Below are 25,712 nucleotides of genomic sequence, written 5' to 3'. Positions count from 1 at the left end.
TTTTGTTCACTGGGTAACATAAGCCCCAGGGAAAATATCTGGAATATATGAGGTACTCAGCCAATGATTTGATGAACTCATAATTCTTCACATATTATAAATATACTACACTATTTACCTACATGGAGCTTCCATATATAAATATGGAATATTTATATATGGAGGGAATATGCCATGAGAGCACGCCATCTTCTGTCTTCCCTTCAGCAGCACCCTCAACACTAGAAACAAACTTGAAATATATTTACTGTTGATTGAGGACATATTTGTTGTGGAGGGAGTGAATGAAATTGTACTGTACTCTCTTCCTGTATCCTACCAGAATATTAAAGCAGATAAAGAGGTCATTTTAACTTCTATTATTTCTATTTAGAGTGGTATTACTAACAATTCATTGGTGGGAAAAGCAAAATTTCAAAATGACCTAATTAAATATTACTTCATTAATAATTATTTTGACTGATTTTCACCTGTGCTTTTATATGAAGCATGAGAGTGCTCAGTTACTGAAGAACTGACTGCTTACTTTGTAGATTTTCTACAGATTTTATATCTGCATCTTTTTTTTTTTTTTTTTTTACTATTATTATTACCTTAAAGAGATACTAACAATCTTGGTGGGTAATCAGAAAAAAAAAAAATTCTCTGCTGAGCACAGTGAGAGCAGTAGTGGCAGTGCTTCCTGCCTGCATATGTATGACTATAGTGGATGAATCAGCGTTCATTTTTAACTCAGCATTTAAACACTGATGCTTGACATAAACTCTAATCCCAAGTGTATTATTTTTTAACACTTCAGATGGAATTTTCACTAACTAAAGGCTGAGTAACAGTCAAAAAATAGATGTGGTGACTTCCCTGGTAGTCCACTGGTTAAGAATCCACCTGCCAGTCTGGGGATGCAAGTTTGAATCTGGTTGGGGAACTAAGATCCCACATACCCTGGAACAACTGAGCCCATGTGCTGCAACTGCTGAGCCCACGTGCCTCAGAGCCTATATGCCACAACTAGATAGCCCCCATGTTCTGCAAGGCAAGATCCCGAGTGATGCAACTAAGACCCGATGGAGCCAATTAAATAAATATTTAATAAATAAATAAATGTGTCTAGTTTGGTGGGGATTGGGCATAAAATATAAGGTATGGAGGGTCCCTGACCTTAAGAGAATTTGCATTCTGATTGAGAAAACTAGACAAGTACACCTGAAACCAACAGAAGACAGCATAATACCATATATCACTGTAAACCTCCCACGGTGCCTAACGCTGCGAGGTTTACAGTGGAGGAACATCCAGAAGACCTAACATTGGAGTTATAAGAAATAACCCAGCCTATTCCCAATGATAAAACTACTCAGAGTGCAGAGAATGGGATACAACATTTTTTAAAGACTATGGCTACCAGTCTAGATTTCCCTCCCTTTGTGCTTCAGTTAAATATCTAGAAAACTAGCAAAAATATATGAAATGATCATTTTTAGACATTGGACAATAAACAGCACAGGATAGTGATCCCTAAAGTAAATGGAAGAAATGAAGAGAGTGCTATGATTATCCCAGCTTACTCCCCAGATAAAGTTTCCAGGCCACAACCAGAAAAGGGGAAACTCAAACAAGTGATCTCCTTGAGCTGAAGAGACAGATTCGAAAGTTAGGGGAGGCAAACACAGCTGGAATACATAAGAGAAAAGTACAGGAGAGGAGAGAATGGCACGGGGAAAAGAGAATTTTGCAGAGAGAGCTCGAGAGATCTGTAGAATGTTCCTCTCAAGTCTTCAACTGACTAATGATGAGGAACTGCATGTGAGGAACTACCTTAGGCCAGGGAAGACTCACCAGAGAGGACAGGAAGAACAGTTACTGGAGTAGAGAATAGTTTGTATTTTCACTAGCCAGAGTGGAAAACCTATGATTCAGTGGATCAGGTAGATTACTCAGTAAAGAGGAATCGGCCTAAGATCTAAAGCTACTCTTATCCTACCTAACAAGGCTTGAAAACAAGTCTTGAAAAGATCAAAATGTTTCCAAGTAAATTAACTGCATTTCAGAACAGAGCTCAAGATTATTTAAAATAGTAAAAAATATGTAGCACTTAACAAGGTAAATTCACAATATCTGGAATACAATAAAAATTACGAAGCATGCAAAGAAGTAGGAAAATACAACCCATAAGGGAAAGAGAAGTCAATTGATAGGAATCTTCCAAAATAACACAGATGATACAATTATTACACAAGGATATTGACACAGTTATATTTCATAAGCATAACATGGATTATATAAAAATGATTCAAATCAAACTGAGGTGAATAAATCAATGGCTGACAAGAAAATACACTGGACAGGATTGACAGCATACTAGATATTGCAGAAGAAAATATTAGTGAACTTGAAGACATAGCTATATAAACTCTCCAAAATGAAACAAAAGAGACTGGAAGAAATGAACAGAGTATCAGTGTGGGCACTTGGGTCAGCTGAATATATGTGTAACTGGAGTCCTTGAAGGAGGCAGGAAACAGAAAACACGTTTCAAGAAATAATGAAAGAAAGCATTCCAAATACAATGAAAACTCACAGATCTAAGATGCTCAACAAACCCAAACTTAAGGAACGTGAGTAAAATGACATGAATGCACATCAAACTGCTTAAAACCAGTGGCAATGAAAAATACTCATTAAGAGAAAAAACAGATACACTATGTACATGGTGGTGGTGATTTCGTTGCTAAGGAGTGTCCGACTCTTGGCGACCCCATAGACTGTAGCCTTCCAGGCTCCTCTGTCCATGGGATTTTCCAGGCAAGACCACTGGAATGGGTTGCCATTTCCTTCTCCCAAAGATAAATTTCTCCTTGGGGATATGCAATCCAGAAAATGGAAGATCAATATATCTAAAGTGCTGGTGGAAAATATGACAGTCTGGAGTTTTTACATCAGGTAAAAATATTTTTCAAAGATAAGCTGAAGTCTTTTCAACACATGGTGCTGGGATAACTGATATATATAAGCAAATGAAAGAAATCGAACCCTACCTTGTTGCTATTGTTCAGTCGCTACGTTGTTTCCGACTTCTTGTGACCCCATGAACTGTAGCATGCCAGGATCCCCTGTCCTTTACTATCTCTTGGAGTTTGCTCAAACTCATGTCCATTGAGTCAGTCATGCTATCTAATCACTCATCCTCTGTTGCTCCCTTCTCCTGCTCTCAATCTTTCCCAGCATCAGAGTCTTTTCCAGTGAGTCTGCTGTTTGCATCAGGCGGTCCACGTATTGCAGCTTCAGCTTCAGCATCAGTCTTTATAATGAATACTCAGAGAGTTGATTTCCTTTAGGATTGGCTGGTTTGATCTCCATGCTGTCCAGGGGACTCTCCAGAGTTTTCTTCAGCACCCCAATTTGAAAGCATCAATTCTTCGGTGCTCAGCCCTCTTTATGGTCCAACTTTCATATCTGTATGTGACTACCAGAAAAACCACAGCTTTGACTATACAGACCTTTGTTGGCAAGCTGTATACAAAAATTAACTCAAAATAAATCATAGTCCTAAATGTAAGATCTAGAAGTATAAAAATCTTTAAAAATATATATAAGGAGAAATCTTAGAGTAGGCAATGATGTCTTAGGTACGACACTAAAAGCATAAGCAACAAATGAAAAATAGATAAATTGGACTTCATCAAATTTAAAACATCTGTCCTTCAAAGGATCTAATCAAAATAATGAAAATACAGCCACACAGAGGGGTAGAAAATATTTGCTATTCATGTATCTGATACGGGACTTAGATCTAGAATATATAGGGAACACTTTAAGTTTAATAATAAAAAGACAAATACCTAGTTAAAAATGAGTAAATAATTTCAATAGACATTTCTCCAAAGTAAATATACAATCGTAAATAACTAGATGGAAAGATGCTTAACATGGCTAGCCATTAGGAAAATGATAACCAAAACTACAATGAGCTATCACTCCATATCCACTAAGAAGACTACTAAAAGAGATAGATAATAACAAGCGTTGGCAAGGATGTAGACAAACTAGAATTCTCATGCATTGCTAGTAGAAATGTAAAATGGTACAGCCCCTTTGGAAAACAGTTCCTCCAGAATTTAAATATAGAGTTGCCAATTAACCCAGAAATTCTAATTTTAGGTGTATAACCAAGAGTAATGAAAACATGTATCTATACAAAATCTTGTACACAAATATTCATAGCATCATTATTCATAATTGCCAAAAATGGAAACAACTCAAACATTCACAAAACTAATGCATTAGTAAATAAAATGCTGTATATCAATACACTGACAAAAAGAAAAAAATGGAGAAAATAAAGTACTGATACATACCATAACAGAAATGACCCTTGAAAACATTATGTTAAGTCATGAAAATCTAGCCACAAAAGACCACATATTATATGGTTACATTTACATGAAAAGTCCAGAACACACAAATCTATAGGGACAAAAAGTAGATTACTGGTTGCCTAGGGCTGGCAGAGATGGGGGAGTTGAGGAAGGGGGATTTCATTTTGGGGGTGATGATAATGTTCTAAAATTGACTGTGCTCATGGACAACTCTGTGATTTTACTAAAAATGATTGAATTGCTCACTTCAAATGGGTGAGTGTACACTTACATGATTTATATGTCAATGACATTATTACAAAACAATATGATTCCTATGCCAAAAAGCAAGTTTCTAAATATGTAAAACAAAACAAAGCAAAAGGTTGGTAAAATATATTTTCAGACACACAAAAGCTAAAAGAATTCAATAGTACCATATCTACACTGCAAGAAATGTTGAAATCTTTCTTTCAGCAGAAAGAAAAAGTTAGATGAAAATCTGTGGTGGTTCAGTTGCTAAGTTGTGTCCAACTCTTGCGACCCCATGGACTATAACCCTCCAGGCTCCTTGGTCCATGGGATTCTCCAGGCAAGAATACTAGAATGGGTTACCATTTCCTTCTCCGGGGGATCTTCCCAACCCAGGAGTCGAACCCGGGTCTCCTGCATTACAGGCAGATTCTTTACCGACTGAGCTACAAGGGAAGCCCCTAGATGAAAACCTGAATCTGCACAAAAAATTAAGGATACAAGAAATGAATGTGTGCATGCTCAGTCATGTTCAACTCTTTGCGATCCCATGGACTATAGCCTGCCAAGCTCCTCTGTCCATGGAATTTATCCTGGCAAGGATACTGGAGTGTTTTGCTATTTCCTCCTCCAGGGAATAATGCTGACCCAGGGATCAAACTTGCATCTCCTGTATCTCTTGCACTACAGGCAGATTCTTTACTCCTGAGCCACCAGGGAAGCCCCCTATAAGAAATGTATATATGTGGGCAAATGTAAAATATATTTGTTTAAAATATAAAATATTTTTTCTTAGTTCAAAAAAATCTCTTTAAAAGGTAATTAACCATTTGAAGTAAAAATAGTAACGCTATAGTGTGATGTTTATACGTATGTACAGATAAAATGGATGACCACGAGCATATAAAAGCAAGAGAGGTAAAATGGAAGTATACTGTTGTAAAGACCTAAAACAGTAAGAGAAGCGATAAAATACCACATGGGGGTATACCATAATAAGTTAAAGATGAATATTATGAACTTCATAACAACAGCAGCTTCCCTGGTAGCTCAGCAAGAATCCACATGCAATGCAGGAGATCCCAGTTCGATTCCTGGGTTGCGAAGATCCCCTGGAGAAAGAAAGGCTACCTACACCAGTATTCTTGGGCTTCCCTGGTGACTCAGACGGTAAAGAATCCACCTCCAATGCAGGAGACCTGGGTTTGATCCCCGGGTCGGGAAGATCCCCTGGAGGAGGGCATGGCAACCCACTCCAGTATTCTTGCCTGGAGAATCCCCATGGACAGAGGAGACTGGTGAGCTACAATCCATGGGGTCACAAAGAGTTGGACATGACTGAGCAACTAAACACATTATAAACTTTATGACAATAATAATGATAGCAACAAAACCACAAAGAGGTATAAGTAAGCCAACAAAAGAGATGACAGATTCTCAATTAATCTAATGGGAGATACAAAAAAGAGAAAAGGAGAACAAAGAACAGATGAGACAGAATGCAAATAGAAAGACCATAGATTTAAATCTAATCGCTTCAGTCGTGTCCAACTCTGTGCGACCCCATAGATGGCAGCCCACCAGGCTCCCCCGTCCCTGGTATTCTCCAGGCAAGAACACTGGAGTGGGTTGCCATTTTCTTCTCCAATGCATGAAAGTGAAAAGTGAGTGAAGTCGCTCAGTCATGTCCGACTCCTAGGGACGCCATGGACTGCAGCCTACCAGGTTTCTCCATCCATGGGATTTTCCAGGCAAGAGTACTGGAGTGGGTTGCCATTGCCTTCTCCGTTCATCAATAATCATATTAAATATAAATAGTCTAAACATGCCTATCAAAAAATACAGATTTTCAGATTTAATTTTAAAAAATCAAGACTCAACTATATGCTTCTTATAAGAACACACACTTTAAGTAGAGGGCACAAATAGGTTTAATTTTTTAAAAAAAGATGAATCAAGCTAACACTAATCTAAAGGAAGCTGGAGTAGCCACATTATTATCAGACAAAGCAGATTTCACAGCAGAGAATATTACCAGGTATAAAGGAAGTTGTTTAATAATTTTAAAGAAGCTAACTCATCAAGAGGATATAATAATTTTCATAGCTTACCTTAATAAGAAAACTTCAAAATATATAAAGCAAAACCAGAATTTATAGGAGAACTGCACAAATCATAATTATTTTTGGAGATTTCAGAGGTCCTCTCTCCCTCAATGATAGACAGAATAATTAGACAGAAAGTCAATAAAGATATAGAAGACTTAAACAATACAATCAGTTTAGTTGACCTGACTGATATCTATCTACGGGGGCTAAAACACTACCTCAAAACAGCAGAATATACATTTCTTCTTCAAGTGTTTGTGGAATATTTACCATGATATTGTGGGCCAAGGAACAATACATTTTTAAAAATTTGAAACATACGAAATATGTTTGTTGATCACATGGAACTGAAGTATCAAAATATAGAAATTAAAGTATAGAAATCAATAACAAAAGGTCTCCAAATTCTGGAATCTAAATAACAAACTTGAAAAAGAAAATAACAAGCTTTTAAATAATCCATGAGTCAAAGAAAAAAATCTAATAGAAAATTAGAAAGTATTTCATAGTGAATGAAATTGAAACCACAACATACCAAAATTGGTGAAATGTTACTAAAATACTGCTTAGAGGGAAACTTATATCCTTAAATATTTATGTTAAAAAGCCAGAAAGGTCTCATATCCATAACTTCACCTTCTACCTTAAGAAACTTGAAAAAGAAAAACAAATTAAAGCCCAAGTATGCATAAGAAAGGAACTAATAAAGATAAAATCAGAAATCAATAAAATAGCAAAAAGAAAATAGAGAAAGTCAATGAAACAAAAGCTGACTTTGAGAATTCCAATAAAACTTACAAACCTCTAGTCAGATTGATCTGAAAAAATAAAGAAATGACACCAATTGCCACTATCAGAAATGACACAGAACATATAACTACAGATCCTACAGACATTAAAAGAATATCAAGGGAACATTATCAACAACTTTATGCCAATAAATTATAAAACTATGATAAAATGCATGAAGTCTTTGAAAAACACAGAGTGCCAAAGCTCACTTTAAACAAAGATAATCTGAACAACCCTGTTTTTATTTATTAAAGAAATTAATTGGTATTCTTGCCTGGAGAATCCCATGGGCAGAGGAGCCTGGAGGGCTGCAGTCCATGGGGCCGAGGTCAGACACAACTGAAGTGACTGAGCACACACATGGGGAAAATACTTTCCAACAAAGAAATCTCCATACCCATATAGCTTCACTAGTGACTTCCACCAAACATTAAAGAAAAAAGTAATATCGGTTGTATACTACAAACTTCTCCAGGAAACTGAAGAGAGTGAAATATGTCCAAACCCATTCTAAGTAATTTATCATATTAATATCAAAAAAAGCAATATGATCATCTCAATAGATACCAAAAATATTTGGTGAAATCTTATATCCATTCTTGATAAAAATTCTTAGCACCTTGGAAATACTGGTGTTCCTTAGAGATATTGTGAGTTTGTTTCCAAACAATGGCAATAAGCAAATATCACAAAGAAGCAAGTCACACATATACAAGTTTTATTGGTTTTCCAGTGTGTCTACAAGTTATGTTTATACTAAACTGTAGTCTATTAAGTGTGCAATAGCATCATGTCTAAAAAATGTGTATTACTTTAAAAAGGCTTTATTGATTAAAAATAATAACCATCTTATGAGCCTTCAATGAGTCATCATAATAATAGCAATGATTATTGATCACAAATCACCATAACAATATAATAATGAAAAAGTTTGAAGTACTGTAAGAATTACCAAAATGTGTCAGAGACATGAAGTGAGCAAAGGCTGTCAGAAAAATGGAGCTGATAGATTTGCTCCACAAAGGGCTGCCACAAAACTTAAATTTGTAAGACAGATAGTATATGGCAAAGCAATAATGAAGAGTGCAATAAAACCAGGAATGCCTGTAGAGGAAACTCTCTCAATTTGATAGAGGGCTTGTACAAAAGAAACCTATGCTAGTGTCAGTTTTATTGATCAAAAATCGAAGACTTTCCTTTAAAGATCAGGAAGAAGTCAAGGAGGTCTGCTCTTACCATATCTAGTCCACATTGTATTGAAGCAGTGGAAAAGGCAAGCAGAACATAAAAGGCATAAAATTCAGAAAGGATGAAGTTAAATTTGCAGACAAATTTCTAGAGTATCCTAAGAAATCTACAAAAAGCTACTAGAATTAAGAAGTTTGCAAAGTTTCCAAAAACAAGAACAGTATGCAAAAATTAATTGTGCTGCTATATGCCAGCAGTGAACAATCAGAATGTGAAATTAAAACTACAATACTTTTTACAATAGCACCTGAAATAAAATATTTTGGGGTAAATCTGACTAAAGATGTGAAAGAACTGAATATTAAAGAGTATAAACTACTATTGATGAAAATTAAATTTAAAAAACGAGAGTTAAACCATATTCATGGGCTGTAAGACTTAATATTATAATAATATCCACTTTACTTAAGTTGATCTATGAATTTAATGAAATTCTAATCAAAATCCCAGTAGGTTTCTTTGTAGAAATCAATGAGCTAATTATAAGATTTATGTGGAAATGCAAAGGATATGGGCTTCCTGGGTGGCGCTAGTGGTAAAGAACCTGCCTGCAAATGCAGGAGACACAGGAGATGAGAGTTAAATTCCAAGGTCAGGAAGAATCCCTTGGAAGAGGACACGGCAACCCACTCCACTAATCTTGCCTGAAGAATCCCATGGACAGAAGAGTGTGGCATTCATAGGGTTGCAAAGAGTCAGACACAACTGAAGTGACTTAGCATGCAAGCACTCAAAGGACATAGACTAGCCTTGAAAAAGAGAAAGCTGAGAAGTTACACTACGTTTTTAAAGACTTACTGAAGTTACATTAATTATAATAATGTGATACTGGTATAGCTCAGTTCAGTTCAGTTGCTCAGTTGTGTCTGACTCTTTGCAACTCCACAAACCGTAGCACGCCAGGCCTCCCTGTCCATCACCAACTCCCGGAATTTACCCAAACCCATGTCTACTGAGTTGGTGAGGCCACCTAACCATCTCATCCTCTGTTGTGCCCTTCTCCTCCTGCCTTCAATCTTTCCCAACATCAGGGTCTTTTCAAATGAGTCACCTCTTCGCATGAGGTGGCCAAAGTACTGGAGTTTCAGCTTCAACATCAGTCCTTCCAATGAACACCCAGGACTGATCTCCTTTAGGATGGACTGGTTGGATCTCCTCGCAGTCCAAGGGACTCTCAAGAGTCTTCTCCAACACCACAGTTCAAAAGCATCAGTTCTTTGGTGCTTGGCTTTCTTTATAGTCCAACTCTCACATCCATACATGACCACTGGAAAAACCATAGCCTTGACTAGACAGACCTTTGTTGGCAAAGTAATGTCTCTGCTTTTGAATATGCTATCTAGGTTGGCCATAACTTTCCTTCCAAGGAGTAAGCGTCTTTTAATTTCATGGCTGCAATCACCATCTGAAGTGATTTTGGAGCCCCCCCAAAATAAAGTCAGCCACTGTTTCCCCTGTTTCCCCATCTATTTGCCATGAAGTGATGGGACTGGATGCCATGATCTTCGTTTTCTGAATGTTGAGCTTTAAGCCAACTTTTTCACTCTCCTCTTTCACTTTCATCAAGAGGGTCTTTAGTGCTTCTTTACTTTCTGCCATAGGGTGGTGTCATCTGCATATCTGAGGTTATTGATATTTCTCCCAGCAATCTTTATTCCAGCTTGTGCTTCCTCCAGCCCAGTGTTTCTCATGATGTACTCTGCATATAAGTTAAATAATATACAGCCTTGATGTACTCCTTTTCCTATTTGGAACCAGACTGTTGTTCCATGTCCAGTTCTAACTGTTGCTTCCTGACCTGCATACAGGTTTCTCAAGAGGCAGGTCAGGTGGTCTGGTATTCCCATCTCTTTCACAATTTCCCACAGTTTATTGTGATCCACACAGTTAAAGGCTTTGGCATAGTCAATAAAGCAGAAATAGATGTTTTTCTGGAACTCTCTTGCTTTTTCGAAGATCCTATAAGCAGACCACATAGGTCCACAGGACAGAATATTCTAGAAATAAATCCACACATATAGAGGCAATTGATTTTCAACAAACATGGCAAGGCAGTTCAGTGGGAAAATGTTAATCTTTACAATAAATGGCGCTGGAACAATTGAATAGCCATTGGTTAAAAAAAAAAACAATCAACCTCAACCCTTACTACATACCATATACAAAAACTGATTGGAAATAGATCACTGACCTAAATGTAAGAATAACTTCTTGAAGAGACTATAGGAGAAAATGTTTGCGACCTTGGATTTACTAAAACTGAAAAAATACACACAAAACCCATAAACTCTAAAATAAAGAAATTAATATGGGGTTTAGAAAAGTAAAAACATTTGCTCTCATTTCTATTAATATATTCTCAGTTATTAAAAATGGAAAGGTAAACCGCAGACTGGGAGAAAATATTTGCAAAGCATGTATCATGTATTCAACAGAGAACTTGTATCTAGAATATATAAATACTATAACATTAATAACAATAAAAACAACCCAATTTGAAAAAAGTGGGTCAAAGATTTGAACAGATACTTTACTAAACAAGATACAAATGTGGCAAATATGTACAAGAAAAGATTCTCAGTATCATCAGTCATTGTGCTCAGTAGCCAGTTTCAGTTGTGTCTAAGCCTGCAGGTTCAGAGGAGGCAATGGCACCCCACTTCAGTACTCTTGCCTGGAAAATCCCATGGACGGAGGAGCCTGGTGGGCTGCAGTCCTGGGGTCGTGAAGAGTCGGACATGACTGAGCGACTTCACTTTCACTTTTCACTTTCCTGCATTGGAGAAGGAAATGGCAACCCACTCCAGTGTTCTTGCCTGGAGAATCCCAGGGACGGGGGGAGCCTGGTGGGCTGCTGTCTATGGGGTCACACAGAGTCGGATACGACTGAAGCGACTTAGCAGCAGCAAGCCTGCAGGTTCCTGTGTCCATGGAATTTTCCAAGCAAGAATACTGGAAGAGGTTGTCATTTCCTTCTCCAGGCTGTCTTCCCGACCCAAGGATTGAACCTGCAGCTCCTGCATTAGTGGGCAGATTCCTCACCAACTACACCACCTGGGAAGCCCCATCAGTCATTAAAGTGACGTGAAGTCGTTCAGTTGTGTCTGACTCTTTGTAACCCCATGGACGTAGCCTACCACGCTCTCCGCCCATGGGATTTTCCAGGCAAGAGTACTGAGGTGGGTTGCCATTTCCTTCTTCAGAGGATCTTCCCGACCCAGGGATCGAACCTGGGTTTCCCGCATTGTAGGCAGACGTTTTACCGTCTGAGCCACCAGGGAAGAGTCTCATTAGTCATTCAGATCAGATCAGTCGCTTAGTCGTGTCCGACTCTTGGCAGCACGCCAGGCCTCCCTGTCCATCACCAACTTCCGGAGTTCACTCAGACTCACGTCCATCGAGTCAGTGATGCCATCCAGCCATCTCATCCTCTGTCGTCCCCTTCTCCTCCTGCCCCCGATCCCTCCAAGCATCAGAGTCTTTTCCAATGAGTCAACTCTTCGCATGAGGTGGCCAAAGTACTGGAGTTTCAGCTTTAGCATCATTCCTTCCAAAGAAATCCCGGGGCTGATCTCCTTCAGAATGGACTGGTTGGATCTCCTTGCAGTCCAAGGGACTCTCAAGAGTCTTAAAACCATAATGAGATATTACTGCACATCCACTAGATGGCTAAAATTAAAAAGATTGATCATAATAAATGCTGCCAAGGATGAAGATAATTGGATTTCTCATTACATTGCTGGTTCTAATTTAAAATGATTCAACCCCTTTGGAAAACAGTGTGGCAGTTTCTTTAAAAATTATGCCTATCATACAAATGCAGTCTTTCCACTCCTGGGTATTCACTCAAGAGAACTAAACATATCCACACCAAGACTTGTTCACAAATGTTCATGGTGGCTTCACTGGTAACAGTGAAAACCAAAACAAACAAACAAAAACACAGCTGTCCTTTCACAGGTAAATAGATGTTAAAGTTTGGAATATTGCTCAGCAATACTAAGGAACTATAGATACTAGCAACAGCAAAGAGATTCTGAGTGAAATAACCCCGATCCAAAAAATAATACACATTGTAAAACTGCATTTAAATAAAATTCTAGACAATTCAGACTAACCTATGACAGTGGTTGCTTGATGATAGAGCAGGGAGGGTAGGGATGGGCATAAAGAAGCATAGGAGAAAAGAAGACAGTGATGAAACCTAAACTTCTGGATTGAAATGATCCTATTAAAAAGTAGTGGGATTATGTATAGTGGACACCTCTATACATAAAATAGATAACTAATAAGAACATACTGTAAAGCATAGGAAACTCCACTCAATACTCTGTAATGGTCTATGTGAGAAAAGAATCTAAAAAAGAGTGGATATATGTATGCTGCTGCTAAGTCGCTTCAGTCGTGTCCGACTCTGTGCGACCCCAAAGACGGCAGCCCACCAGGCTCCCCCGTCCCTGGGATTCTCCAGGCAAGAACACTGGAGTGGGTTGCCATTTCCTTCTCCAATGCATGAAAGTGAAAAGTGAAAGGGAAGTCGCTCAGTTGGGTCCGACTCTTAGGATATATGTATATGTATTACTGAATCATTTTGCTGTACATCTGAAACTAACACAGCATTGTAAATCAGCTATACTTCAATAAAAAATCTTAAAACAAGAGTAGTGGGAGATAATTTGGGTGGTGAGGGTAAATCAGATTATTAAAGATTATTAATCAAGCACAATAATTTAGATTTAGAGTGAAAAACAGAAAGCTATCAGACTTTCAGTAAATGGATCATATAACTGAAATGGAACTTAAGCAGTATCCTGTCTGAAAGCCAAAGAGAATTGAAGATTTCCATTGGGAACGGCCAGTAGAGTTAAATTATTTTCCTACAATTAAAAAGCCACGTCAAAGTCCTGTCAAAGGGTATATTCTCCTGGGAGTGAGTCATATACAAGGCAAGGTCTTCTATCAGCATGTACTATTTGTCTAGTCCTGACAAATATTATTACCATTTCTACTGAACAAAGAAAGAAACTCAAACACATGAAATTGCCTGGAGAATATAGGCTTATATAGAAGTTCCTGTTTCCGGGTCTGCCTGATTTACTTTGGCACTATCTTCATAGAAGCCAAATATTTGGTGCTTTGAACAAATACCAGGGTGAGGCCTGTACAGCACAATTTCCACAGTGTAGACTGTTTGGCTTATCTATTTACAGTTTTCAGATAGGGATTACTTCCTTACTGGGACAATTAGCAGACACAGAGAATGGAGTCAAAAGCATTAAAATATATCAGAAGTTTAACTGTATGACCCTAGGCAAGCTGCTAACTTTTTTGAGGCTTAGAGTTCTTGTGCATAACATTGGGGCTCATGGTAAAACCTCATAATGTTTCTATACGAATAAATGGGATAACATATTATGAAGTTGTCCATTTATGTTGTTTAAATAAACAGCAGAGTCTCAGGCTCTTACAGCCAATAGGGATGGTTGATGATACAAGAAAGTGAAGTCGCTCAGCTGTGTTCGACTCTTTGTGACCCCATAGACTGTAGCCTACCACACTCTCCGTCCATGGGATTTTCCAGGCAAGAGTACTAGAGTGGGTTGCCATTTCCTTCTCCAGAGAATCTTCCCGACCCAGGGATCGAACCTGGGTTTCCCGCATTGTAGGCAGACACTTTACTGTCTGAGCCACCAGGGAAGAGTTTCAGCAAATCAATGACTTTGTCACAGAGGAGACACTTTTTGATAGTACCTACCCTGGAAACTGCTCCTTTGTTACTAAAAGATAGCATGGAGGGTTATAACTCCTTCCAAAATATGCTTGTGAGGTCAAAAGTGCCTCCTGGAAGGAGACGCTGAGAACTGAGAGGGAGAAAATATGGTTTTGATGAAACATATAACCACAGCAGACTTGTTACAGATCATACACAGTAATTTCCAAACTCCTCTTGGTAGAAATGGTACTAACCTCCCAGATGAGAAACACTGCTTATAACTTTTTCTAAAATCTGACCAGTTAATAAAGCACCTGTGGTGGTGAAAATTCTGTATTTCGTAGTTTCTCTTAGCTGTAAAATAAAAAAAATCAATCTAAGAAAAAAAAATATATAAGTTTCTCTTAGCTGTAAAATAAAATTATAATATCAATCTAAGAAAAAAATATATGTTTATCTTAGCTGTAAAATAAAATTATAATATCTAAGAAAAAAAAAATATATGTTGTTGTTTAGTTGCAAAGTTGTATCCAGCTCTATTGAGACCCCCATGGACTGTAGCCCACCAGGCTCCTCTGGATTTCCCAGGCAAGAATACTGGAGCGTGTTGCCACTTTCTTCTCCAGGGGATCTTCCTGACCCTGGGATCAAACCCACGTCTCTTCCAATTCTCCTGCATTGCAAGCAGGTTCTTTATCACTGAGCCACCTGGGAAGCCCTGTATATACCACTGAAGCTAATACTACCTTAGTAGATATATTACACGTCTGAATTTGTATTACTCTTCTCTGAGAGGGGTCTTATATTGTTGTGCTTCCACACTCCCACAGTTGTTTCCTCTTCTGTACTATCTTATCCTGAATTTAAAACTGAATTGGTTTTTTTTTTTTCCCTTTGTATTGGGAGTCAAATCATGGATATATTTAAATTATCGGGAATATTGTAGAGGAATTTTTCCCTTTATTCGTAACAAAAGAACATATTTCTCAACTAAAACTTAGGCAAATGTAGGCTAACAGGCAGTAGGTACAATTATTTGGATAATAATTAAGTGGGAATTCACTGGTGGTCCAGTGGTTAGGACTCGGCACGTTTACTGCCATGGCCCAGGTTCAATTCTTGGTCAGAGAACTAAGATTCCATGTCAAGTTTTCTAAACTATGCAGTTTTGTTGCATGTTTTCCAGGTGATTTGAACCCTTTTGAATGCCCTGATGTTTCCGGCGCTTAGAGGAAGTGCTCACCAGCCAGCTGGTTTTGTGGAAACTTCCATCTCTATCCTACTTTCCCACAGAAAACCAACACAGAGAGAATAGCTCCTGATTGGTTCTGTCTCTCATTATTGACTTATTTTCAGCAAATATGTTTCTCCAACTTGTGTAGCTAATAATGGAAATAATCTGGTAGTCTGTCAGAGAAAAAAAGAAAGATATCAGTTAACTTCCTCCCTTTTATCTACTGTTGCCTTGAGTTGACTGATAACTTTAAGTTGTCAAAAATTTCTTCCCCATTTTTGTGGGAGCATGAATTTCCAGCCAGGTAAAACCCATTTTAGGTTGGTTTGGGTGAAATTACACCTCACAGCAAGGGAAGAAATGTAGCCAAACCAAATCTTTATATTAGAAACTTACTTTCAACACTTACTTCTTAGTAAGTTCGTTAACCCTCGTCATGAAAAGTGACTCCAGACGGGTGCACACCTCCCTTAAATTTGGGGGAAGCAGTCAGTCATTTCAATTCAAAGCTAAACCTTAAATAAAAGAAAAAAAAAAAATTTCCAGGACGCAGTTAAAAGGCTATGCAGATTTATCTTGGCCACGCCTCCAGGCTCGCTGCGCGCACCCGCGAGCCAAGCAGTAACTGAAAGGTCGTCATACGGGGAACTACTCGGATAAAGTGACGTTCTGCTTTTTTTGACTGTTACCCTTATCCAATGGCACCCCACTCCAGTACTCTGGCCTGGAAAATCCCATGGATGGAGGAGCCTGGTAGGCTGCAGTCCATGGGGTCGCTAAGAGTTGGACACGACTCAGCGACTTCACTTTCACTTTTCACTTTCCTGCATTGGAGAAGGAAATGGCAACCCACTCCAGTGTTCTTGCCTGGAGAATCCCAGGGACGGGGGAGCCTGGTGGGCTGCCGTCTATGGGGTCGCACAGAGTCGGACACGACTGAAGCGACTTAGCAGCACCCTTATCCAGCCGGCCTCCCCTTGCATTAATCTTCTTTTACAATTAAAGTCTCTCATTTTTCCCGCTGAGACAAACCAAGCTGTAAACCTGAGACCCATCCAATGGGAAGGCGGCAATCCACGGCCACTTCCGGGTTATTTCCGGGGTCGAGGCTGCTCCACCGCCCAATCGAGAGTTAGGGGCGGGGCTGCGTCTGCGTGTCTCCAGAGCGCTGGAGGCCAGTTTTGCAAGCTTGTTCTCAAAACTTACTTGTTTCGTGTTGTGTGAGGGTTTCCTCCCTCTGGTCCGGAGTCAGAAGACATTTGGTATCACAGAAAAATTCTGGCTTCAGGCAGGTAAGTCCCGCGGTTGTCGTTACTGCCTGCGTTCACGTGAAAGAGGAAGGCCTACCCTAGGCTTCACCAGTGTTCTTATATTTTCTCTTTTACTCTGAAACGGGTTCCGCGGGCAAGGCTGAAGGCGTGGAGCTGCTTTGGTTACCGTGACAACTACACGACGCCTAAATGGCTTTAGAATTTGGGTTGGGAGAGCTTCTTCTGGAAGGACTCAACGTGTGAGTCGGGTTCAAAACTCATGTTACTTCAAACACGTGCTTTTAATCTGATTTTGAAAGGTTTGTTCGGTTGATGATGTGGAGAAGCCAAATTTGAGGCAAGATTACTAGTTGGAAAGCTCATGCAGTAATCTAGACACAGTTTGAAGGAGTCCCCAGCTGGGGGAGTGGTGTGGAGTTGCGGAGTTTGGCGAAGATGGGAGAAGTACTAGCAGGTAGTACCTGCAGGACCTAAATTGGGTATGTGGAAGGACGTAGAGGAGTCCTGAGCATCTTGAGGATTGAGTCTAAACTCAGCTTGGCACAAAGCTGTTTTTGTAGATTCTCTTCCCGCCATCTGCTTTCCGCCTCCCTCTTCCACGAACACCCCAAACTCTGTTCATGTCAGTTGTGTTTGGGAACACATTCTAGTTCCCAGAATATTGTCCTCACTTTTTTGTGACATTGGTCCAGGTTACAAAGTTTCACTGAGCCCTTCAGTTTTTTCAACTACTCACCTCCAGATTTCTGTAAGGATTAAATTAGATGCTTTGTAGGCTTGGTGTATCAGAGAAGACGATGGCACCCCACTCCAGTACTCTGGCCTGGAAAATCCCATGGATGGAGGAGCCTGGTAGGCTGCAGTCCATGGGGTCGCTAAGAATCGGACACGACTGAGCGACTTCACGTTCACTTTTCACTTTCATGCACTGGAGAAGGAAATGGCAACCCACTCCAGTGTTCTTGCCTGGAGAATCCAAGGGACGGGGGGAGCCTAGTGGGCTGCTGTCTCTGGGGTCACACAGAGTCGGACACGACTGAAGTGACTTAGCAGCAGCAGCAGGCTTGGTATATAGAGAGGACTCAATGAGAATGATAATTACTGCTGTTATTATTGTATTTCTCATATTGTCTTATTATACATCATTTGTGCTTCCCCGGTGGCTCAGTGATAAAGACTTTGCCTTGCCATTGCAGGAGATGAAAGAGATGCAGGTTTGATCCCTGAGTCAAGAAGATGTCCTGGAGTAGGAAATGGCAACCCTCTCTAGTATTCTTGCCTGGAAAATCCCATGGACAGAGGAGCCTGGCAGGCTATACCCCTTGGGGTCCCAAAGAGTTGAACACGACTGAGCAATCACCTTTACCTCATACATCATTTATATGTTTCTTCCTCTATATTAGTTTTTCTTTTTTAAATTAAAGAGTATCTTATCTATCCTTGTCTCTTCTTGAAATATAGTAGTATTTGAAGTAGTCAATAGTTTTTAAATGGGTCATTCATTTTGGCTGCTGCTGACATAATTAAATTCATTTTTTTAAAGGAACTACCAGGTGCTGTTAATTTTGTTGATCATTGGTATTTATTAGATAAAAGTGGCTGTCTTTCTGTATAATTCAGAAACCTGTGGATTAAGATGTACAGAAAGTAACTGATATTTTCAGTCTGGAATAGATATGAGTGATTTCAGTGAAGAATTGATAAGACCCACGACAGAGGATGAACAGGGAGAACCGTGTGTGCGCTCTGGTTCAGGAATGTGTTTCCCTTGGCTCCAGAAGCATATAGAATCCATAGGTAAGTAAAATAACATATAACCATTTCAGCTTTAATGAAGTAGATGATAAGATTCAATATGGATACAAAATCAGATAGCCAAGCTGGTTCAATTTTCAAGATAAGAATATATGAGGATTTTTTTTAAGGCAGTTAATAAAAAAGACACAGGAAAAAAATATTATTTTTTTCTCATAGAATTCTTTGAATTAATAACAGTCTGTATTGTGGTCGATACCCTTTTTTTTTTTCTTCCAGTAACTCTTCTGAGCATTTTACTATATCCCTGGCATTGGCTTAATACTGGGGACAGATTTGTTGAAGAAGATAAGATCTCTGCTATTGAGGAATACATACCAGAAATTTCTGTTGAATTGCATTGAAATAAGCCCTAATAGAATTGATCTATAGTAGATTTTAGGAAAAGACTATTTTCTTCTTTGTTCCTCTAATGTAGAAATAAACAAGTTGTTCTATGGGATAATTCCTTATTAGAATATATTTTTAAAAAATCAGTTATCTGTATGTTGTCATGAACTAGCACTTTTCTAATTATTCACAAATATATCTTTCTTAGCCTAGCTTTCTTTCCCCTTGATTGTGAGTCCCTGGCTGCTAGAATTTAGCTCTTATTTATTTTTTAACCTGAATATTATCTATTTAATTATCTCAGTAAATTAGTTCTCAGTAAATATATGTACCAGGCATTTTACAGATGAGGGAACTTAATTTCAAAGAAGTTAAAATTCTAAATGCTGGTATCAGGAGTCAAACCCAGGCCTATCTGATCTCAAAATCTGCTTTGAGATACATATGTTTAAAAAAAGGGAAAAGTGCCTAGCATAGAGCCTTGTGCGTAGTGAGTGTTGAAAATGTAATAATTTATTGCCTCTTTCCTCATTTTATTTTTACTGGATTAATATACATGGTTTGAGTCAGGTTTCAATGAATGGAACTTCAGAGAGGGTGTTTCCTTGCCCTTGTGGGGAACTATTAATAGTAATCTAGTTTCTGCTAGTTACTGCATACCTGGGCATGTGTCTGTCAACAGTGTTCTATGGAGAGCTTGAGTCAGTCCATAAACAAGTAGGTTTAAGACCAGAATTTACATACTTAAAAATGTTTCATCTTTTATGGATAGCCTGTTAAACCCCAAATATTAATACTTTCGTCTGCTATGAGAATATAGTTGCAGATAATATTGATGTTTTATTGGTAATTAACCACAATAGGAAAACCTAGTTGCCTAACAATTATTTACTTTTTATTCTTTTAAATTTCTTTGGGTGTTTTGAAGGGTGTGTCCCCCAGAATAAAAACTTTGAAGGTGGGCACCCTATGGTGAGTACCTAGACTAGTGCTTGACCATGGCAGTGCTCAAAAAATACTTGTTGACAGGCTGATGAGTTTCTAGGTTCTCTCAAAGGAATTAGAAATTAGGTTGCTGACACTAGTTCTTTACTGTATCTCATTCCATCAAATATATTTTCCTTGATAGTTATTCTTCAAGTTTATCAGCGACAAATAACATTATGTTTTGCTTACGAAAAATGCTATTCTTTGAGCTGTTCCTGAGATAATTAGGCTCAGATGTAAGATAGGAGGGGCATTGCCCAAGGATTTTTGTATCCTCGTCTAAAGTCAATTTCCAGTCTGAGCTGTGAAAACTAGAGGTATAACAGAAGGGAGTTTGGCCTGAGATCAGTTTTCCTTTAGATGAATAAATGAGGTTTTAGGGAAGAAGCATTTTGTCAGTTTCTTGGCCTAGCTGCCTGGTGTTGCTGCTGATATCCTAGGAACTTGGCTGTAGATCCTGTTAAATGCAGCTTCTAATTCAGAGAGGTAGGCAGGGCATAGTATTCCGGATTTCTAATAAGCTCTCTGGTGGTGTTAGGACTACATCTGGATCCCTGGGTGATTTGTATATACATTTAAAAAGTTGGAGAAGCACTAGTCAAAAGAAGTAGTCTACTTTTTTTTTCCCCTAAAAAATTAGGTACTATCTTGCACCATTTTAATGTGCCATCTAAAAATTGCATCATAAGTTTGGTAGTTCCAAAAGGCATAATTTTCAGCATATATTGGCACTTTCAAATGAAATTATTATATGACTTAAACACACATATTTGGTGAGACTTCCTGGGTGCAGTGGTTAAGACTCTATGCTTCTACTTCAGGGATGCAGGTTCAGTCCTTGGTGGAGAACTAGGATCCCACGTGCTGTGTAGAGCGGCCATAAATTAAAAAAATAATTGGTAGAGTCTAAATAGCTTAGGAATGTGATATCTTTTATCATCCGTTTTGTGTTTATGAAAAAGCTTTTAATAGATGGAAATTTTATATTGTTGCTTTATTCTTCCATAAAGTATGTATCCACATTTAATTTTTGCTAATATCCTGTAAAGTTTTTAACTATTAAAATTTCTTCTGGATTGAAACATTATTATAATTAATTTTTTACACAGCTGATTAAAATAATGTATTACTTTTTTGGTTAAATTTTAAGTGTTAAATGTAAATTTTTATTGCTTATTTATCTCAATAAAATGGATAAGGATATCACTTTTTTCCAATTCTTATATCTGTGGATGAATATTATATATTTCTAGAATGAGAAAAGATTTAGCTTTAATTCTATTGTATATTTTAAAATAATTTTATTTACTTAATTTATTTTTGGCAGGGCTGGGTTTTCATTGCTTCGTAGGCTTTTCTCTTATTGGGGTCAGCAGACTTCTCGTTGCAGGTGGCTTCTCTTGTGGCTCCTGGGCTCTAGACCACAGGGTCAAAAGTTGTGGTTCACAGGCTTAGTTGCTCCACAGACTGTGGGATCTTCCTGGACCAGGGATCAAACCCGTGTTTCCTGCATTGGCAGGCAGATTCTTTACCACTGAGCCACCAGGGAAGCCCCTGTATTTTGTTTTAATTGGTGGAAATTCTGAGAAACTTTACTCACTTTAGTAAGTAGCTGGCAATGGATGGCGTTTAATTTTAGCAATGTATCAGGTCTTTGACTCCTCCTCACTCACTTGTGAAAAAATTACATAGTGTTCTAAAAAATTATTAGATTCTTCTATACTTTTGATAATTAAAGAACTAGAAATCACCTGACTTGCAAATGGATGTTAGAGTCATTCATTTTCTCAACACTAAACACTTGTATTTTCACCTTAAGGTAATATTAGAGTTATTTTGATGAAGCCTTGTCTATATGCACAGCTTTCTAGAAGATCAATTTTAGGAAAGAGTATGTGAGAAAGTTGAAGATGTGCAGGTTGATTGCTATAAAGCTATTTTTGCATGATACTTATTAATCTCTGTGTATTCCCAGGGGTGGGGTCTTCCCTGGTGGCTCAGACAGTAAAGAATCCTCTGCAGTGTGGGAGACCTGGGTTCGATCCCTGGATTGGGAAGATCCCCTGGAGAAGGGCATGGCAACCTATTCCAGTATTCTTTCCTAGAGAATCCCCATGGACAGAGGAGCCTGGCGGGCTACAGCCCATGGGGTCACAAAGAGTCAGACACATCTGAGTGACTAAGCATATTCCCAGGGGTGAGGGCGCCCCAACTGGAAGACTGCTGGCCCATAGGAGTCTTTAGTGGTGTGGGAAGGGAGGATGCAATATGCAGCTTGTTGTCATAGATGAGGTTGTAACTAAGCACAAATCTTTTTTTTTTTTTTTCATTTTTGAACAGTTTTTATGGCTGAGACACATATGGGATCTTAGTTGCCAGATCAGGGATTGAACCCATGCCCCCTGCATTGGAAGTGTGAGGTCTTAACCAGTGGACTGCCAGAAAAGTCCTAACCCTAATATTCTTAACATGAGGATTGTCAGTATTTTAGAGATACAAAATGAAAGTGGTCCATGAAAAATAAAAGTGCACCTCTTGGTGTTTTCAGAACATAGGTAGGAAAAAAGACAGTGCTTTCCTAGGATGACCCTGATGATTTTTACCCATTCTGAATACTTGGTATTTTGCACTGGGGGCCCTCTCTGAGAGATTCTTCCCAGACTGTTTAGTGCAAGGGTGAAAGGATAGTTGAATCAGATTTGAAGGAACTGGTGACCTTGGTAGCCCAAGAACATCAAATTAGACATCTCTTAAATAGAATTTTTTTTTTTCATTTGCCACAACTAGTTAAAATGATGTGGAAGAGTTAGTTTCAAGTGAAGCTAGCTTTGGTATTGGGGATGGGTTGGGTTAAGTAATACCTACTTGTTAAAATTGTGCTTATCAGAAGTAAGATTCTTGAATTGTTGATTTGAGGTCACTGGCTCAAGACTTTCCTCTTTAACCTTTATAGCCTCTGGAGGAAAACAGGAGAAAGATTTTGCTCAGACAACAAGCGCTTGTTTAAATTTTATCCAAGAAGCTCTGCTGAAGCACCAGTGGCAGCGAGCTGCAGAATACATGCACAGTTACCTTCAGGTTTTGGAAGATACGGATAGCAACAAAAGGCAGGGTGCACCCGAGGTAAGTGAAGTGTGAGTCCCCTGGCAGATAGCACAGAATCCTGGGAGTTTCTGCCTCTTGAACTCCACCCAGAACAGCTTTTGCAAGATCTCAAATTGAGTTTGTATCAAGACATTTTTTTTCATACTTCATTTTTCTATTATCATTTTAAGGAGACAAAAAATACTTTAACTCTGAATTCTCAGATTCCCAAATACTTATTCATTCATTTAAGTAATTCTTCCATCTTTCCCCATGTCCTTATGGTCCCCTTTCTATAGGATGGTTCCCATTTTCATGCAAACATGTCATTCTCTCTCCCACTTAATATCATCTCTTGACTTCTACTTCTTCCACAAGCTGTGCTCATTTCTCCCTTCTGCCTTTCAGCAGAACTCCTGGGAAGAGTTTATATATCTATTCGTTCCAAGCCCTCTTCAGTTAGACTCCCCCACAAATCATCATTTCTACCAAATTGCCTTGTCAGGGTCAACAGTGATATCCACTTTGCTGAATCCAGTGGCTGATTTTCAGTACTCGTTTAACTTGATCATTACCAATATTAAGCATACCAGGTCATTCCCTTCTGTGTGATGAAGAAACAAACAGAATTCTTCGTCTGGCTTCCAGGACTCTGCACTCTCAGGTTTTTCTCCTACTGCACTGGCCATTCCTCGGTTTCCTTTTCTGATTGCTCTTTGTCTCCTTGGCCTTCTGACGTGGGAGTCCTTGAGAACTCCAATCTTTAGGTGTTATTGTTATCTGAACTCTCTTGATCTCCTTCAGTTTCATAGCCTTTCATTCAGTCTGTATACTGGTGATCCCCCATTGTGTATCTGGGGCTCTGACGTCTGTCAAGTCCAGATTGCTGTACCCAACATTCTGTTCAACCTCACCTCTTAGTATCTAATACCAGCTAGTACGATATGTTGTATCATACTAGCAAATATAAACTGGTTCTTCTGATATTCCTTGTCCAGCCTAATTTTCCTTATCTCAGATCAGGGTTCCCTTATCTAATTTTGAGACCCAATCTGGAGTTGTTGTTTTTTTTTTCTCTTTTGCACCTCATATCCAAACCATCAGAAAATTCTGTCGGCTCTCCTTTGAAAACCTGCCCCCTGCAGTCTTGAGTACTTCTTACCACATCCTTTTTGATGCTTCCTTGACTCAAACCCCCATCACCTCACTTAGATGACTGCTTACCCTCCTCTGCCTCCCAGTGTATTTTCAGCATAATAACCAGACTGAGCCTTAACAAAACAAAACAAAAAATAGCCTTATTGAGAGACATTAAACACCATACAGTTCGCCCATTTAAATTGAACAATTCAGTGTGTTTTCATATATTCACAAGAGATGTGCAACTGTCACCACAATCTAAATTTAGAACATTTTTTGTCACCCCCCCCCTCAAGAGAAACACTGTACCCACTTGTAGTCCCTCTTCTCCAGACCCTGCCCTTGGCAACCATTAATTTACTTTTTATTTTGGACATTTCAAATAAGTAGAATCATGTAATATATGGCTTTTTATGAATGAATTCTTTTACTGAACATAATGTGTTCAAGGCTTATTATACCATATTGTGGCATATTAGTTCTTCAATGATTTTTATTGCAAAATAATATTCCAGTGTAAGGCTTTATCTCATTTGATGAGATAAAACTGATACATCAGTTTTTAGACATTTGAGTAGTTTTTCTTTCTGTTACTATGAATAATGCTACTATGAACATTCATGTACAAGTTGTTTCCTCCCCCACCATGTACAAGTTTTTATATGGGTGTTTGTTGTAATTTCTCTTGAGTAAATATATCGAGGAGGAGGAGTATGCTGGGGCATATGATAAATATATGTAACCTCTTAAGGAACTGGTAAACTGTTTTCCGCATTGACTGCACTGTTTTACATTCCCACCAGCAACATACAAGGTTTCCAACATTTGTACATCCTCGCCGACAGTATTATTGTCTGTCTTCTTGATTACAGCCACCCTAGTGATTGTGACATGGTGTCTCGTTGTAGCTTTGATGGGCATTTTTCAAATGATTAATGATACAGCATAGTCCTTTTAAACCATGAGTCAAATCATGTCACTGCTCAGCTGAAAACCCTGCAGTGGCTTTCCTGTTTCACTCAGTAAGAGCCAGCATCCTTTTGATCACCTGCAAGTTCTCCGTGCTTTGGTCATTCCCTTTCCCCTTTGGCCTCATCTCCTGTTACCATCTAACTTACTTTTCTTCCCCAGCCTCACTGGCCTCCTTGCTCATCCCTTGAACAACCATACTTCTTCCTGATTGTCTTTGCTGTTTCTTTGGCTATCACTGTGGTCACCCTCCTTCACGTCATACTTGCAGTGGGGCCTCCCTTCACTATTTAAAGTTGCAACTGCACACCAACCCCCTTCACTTTCCAGCTGGCACCCCTGGTCTTCTGACTCTGCTTCATTGTTTTCCCCATAACACTTGCCAGTTTAATTATTGTATTTCTTTGTTATTGT

General features: G+C 38.7%; 1 protein-coding gene across 12 annotated transcripts in view; it reads left to right on the top strand.

Moving 5' to 3' along the window:
- The first annotated feature begins 16,863 nt into the window (after nucleotides 1-16,863).
- Nucleotides 16,864-25,712, top strand: part of TAF1A (TATA-box binding protein associated factor, RNA polymerase I subunit A) — a 32,036-nt gene continuing 23,187 nt past the window's right edge. For 3 of the 12 annotated variants that reach the window (XM_024976094.2, XM_059875276.1, XM_059875277.1), the window contains exons 1-2: nucleotides 16,865-18,770; nucleotides 23,059-23,228. In XM_024976094.2, the coding sequence (XP_024831862.1) occupies nucleotides 18,650-18,770; nucleotides 23,059-23,228 (291 nt within the window). In that variant the 5' untranslated portion in view covers nucleotides 16,865-18,649. Of the gene's footprint in view, nucleotides 18,771-23,058; nucleotides 23,229-25,712 lie in introns of those variants that run through there. The other 9 variants (XM_010813119.4, NM_001045908.1, XM_010813117.4 and 6 more) reach the window with 9 other exon arrangements.

This window comes from Bos taurus, chromosome 16 (genome assembly GCF_002263795.3).
Source record: "Bos taurus isolate L1 Dominette 01449 registration number 42190680 breed Hereford chromosome 16, ARS-UCD2.0, whole genome shotgun sequence".
Lineage (NCBI taxonomy): Eukaryota > Metazoa > Chordata > Mammalia > Artiodactyla > Bovidae > Bos > Bos taurus.
Note: the sequence above shows the minus strand (reverse complement) of the source record. Positions and strands in the feature narration are given on the sequence as shown.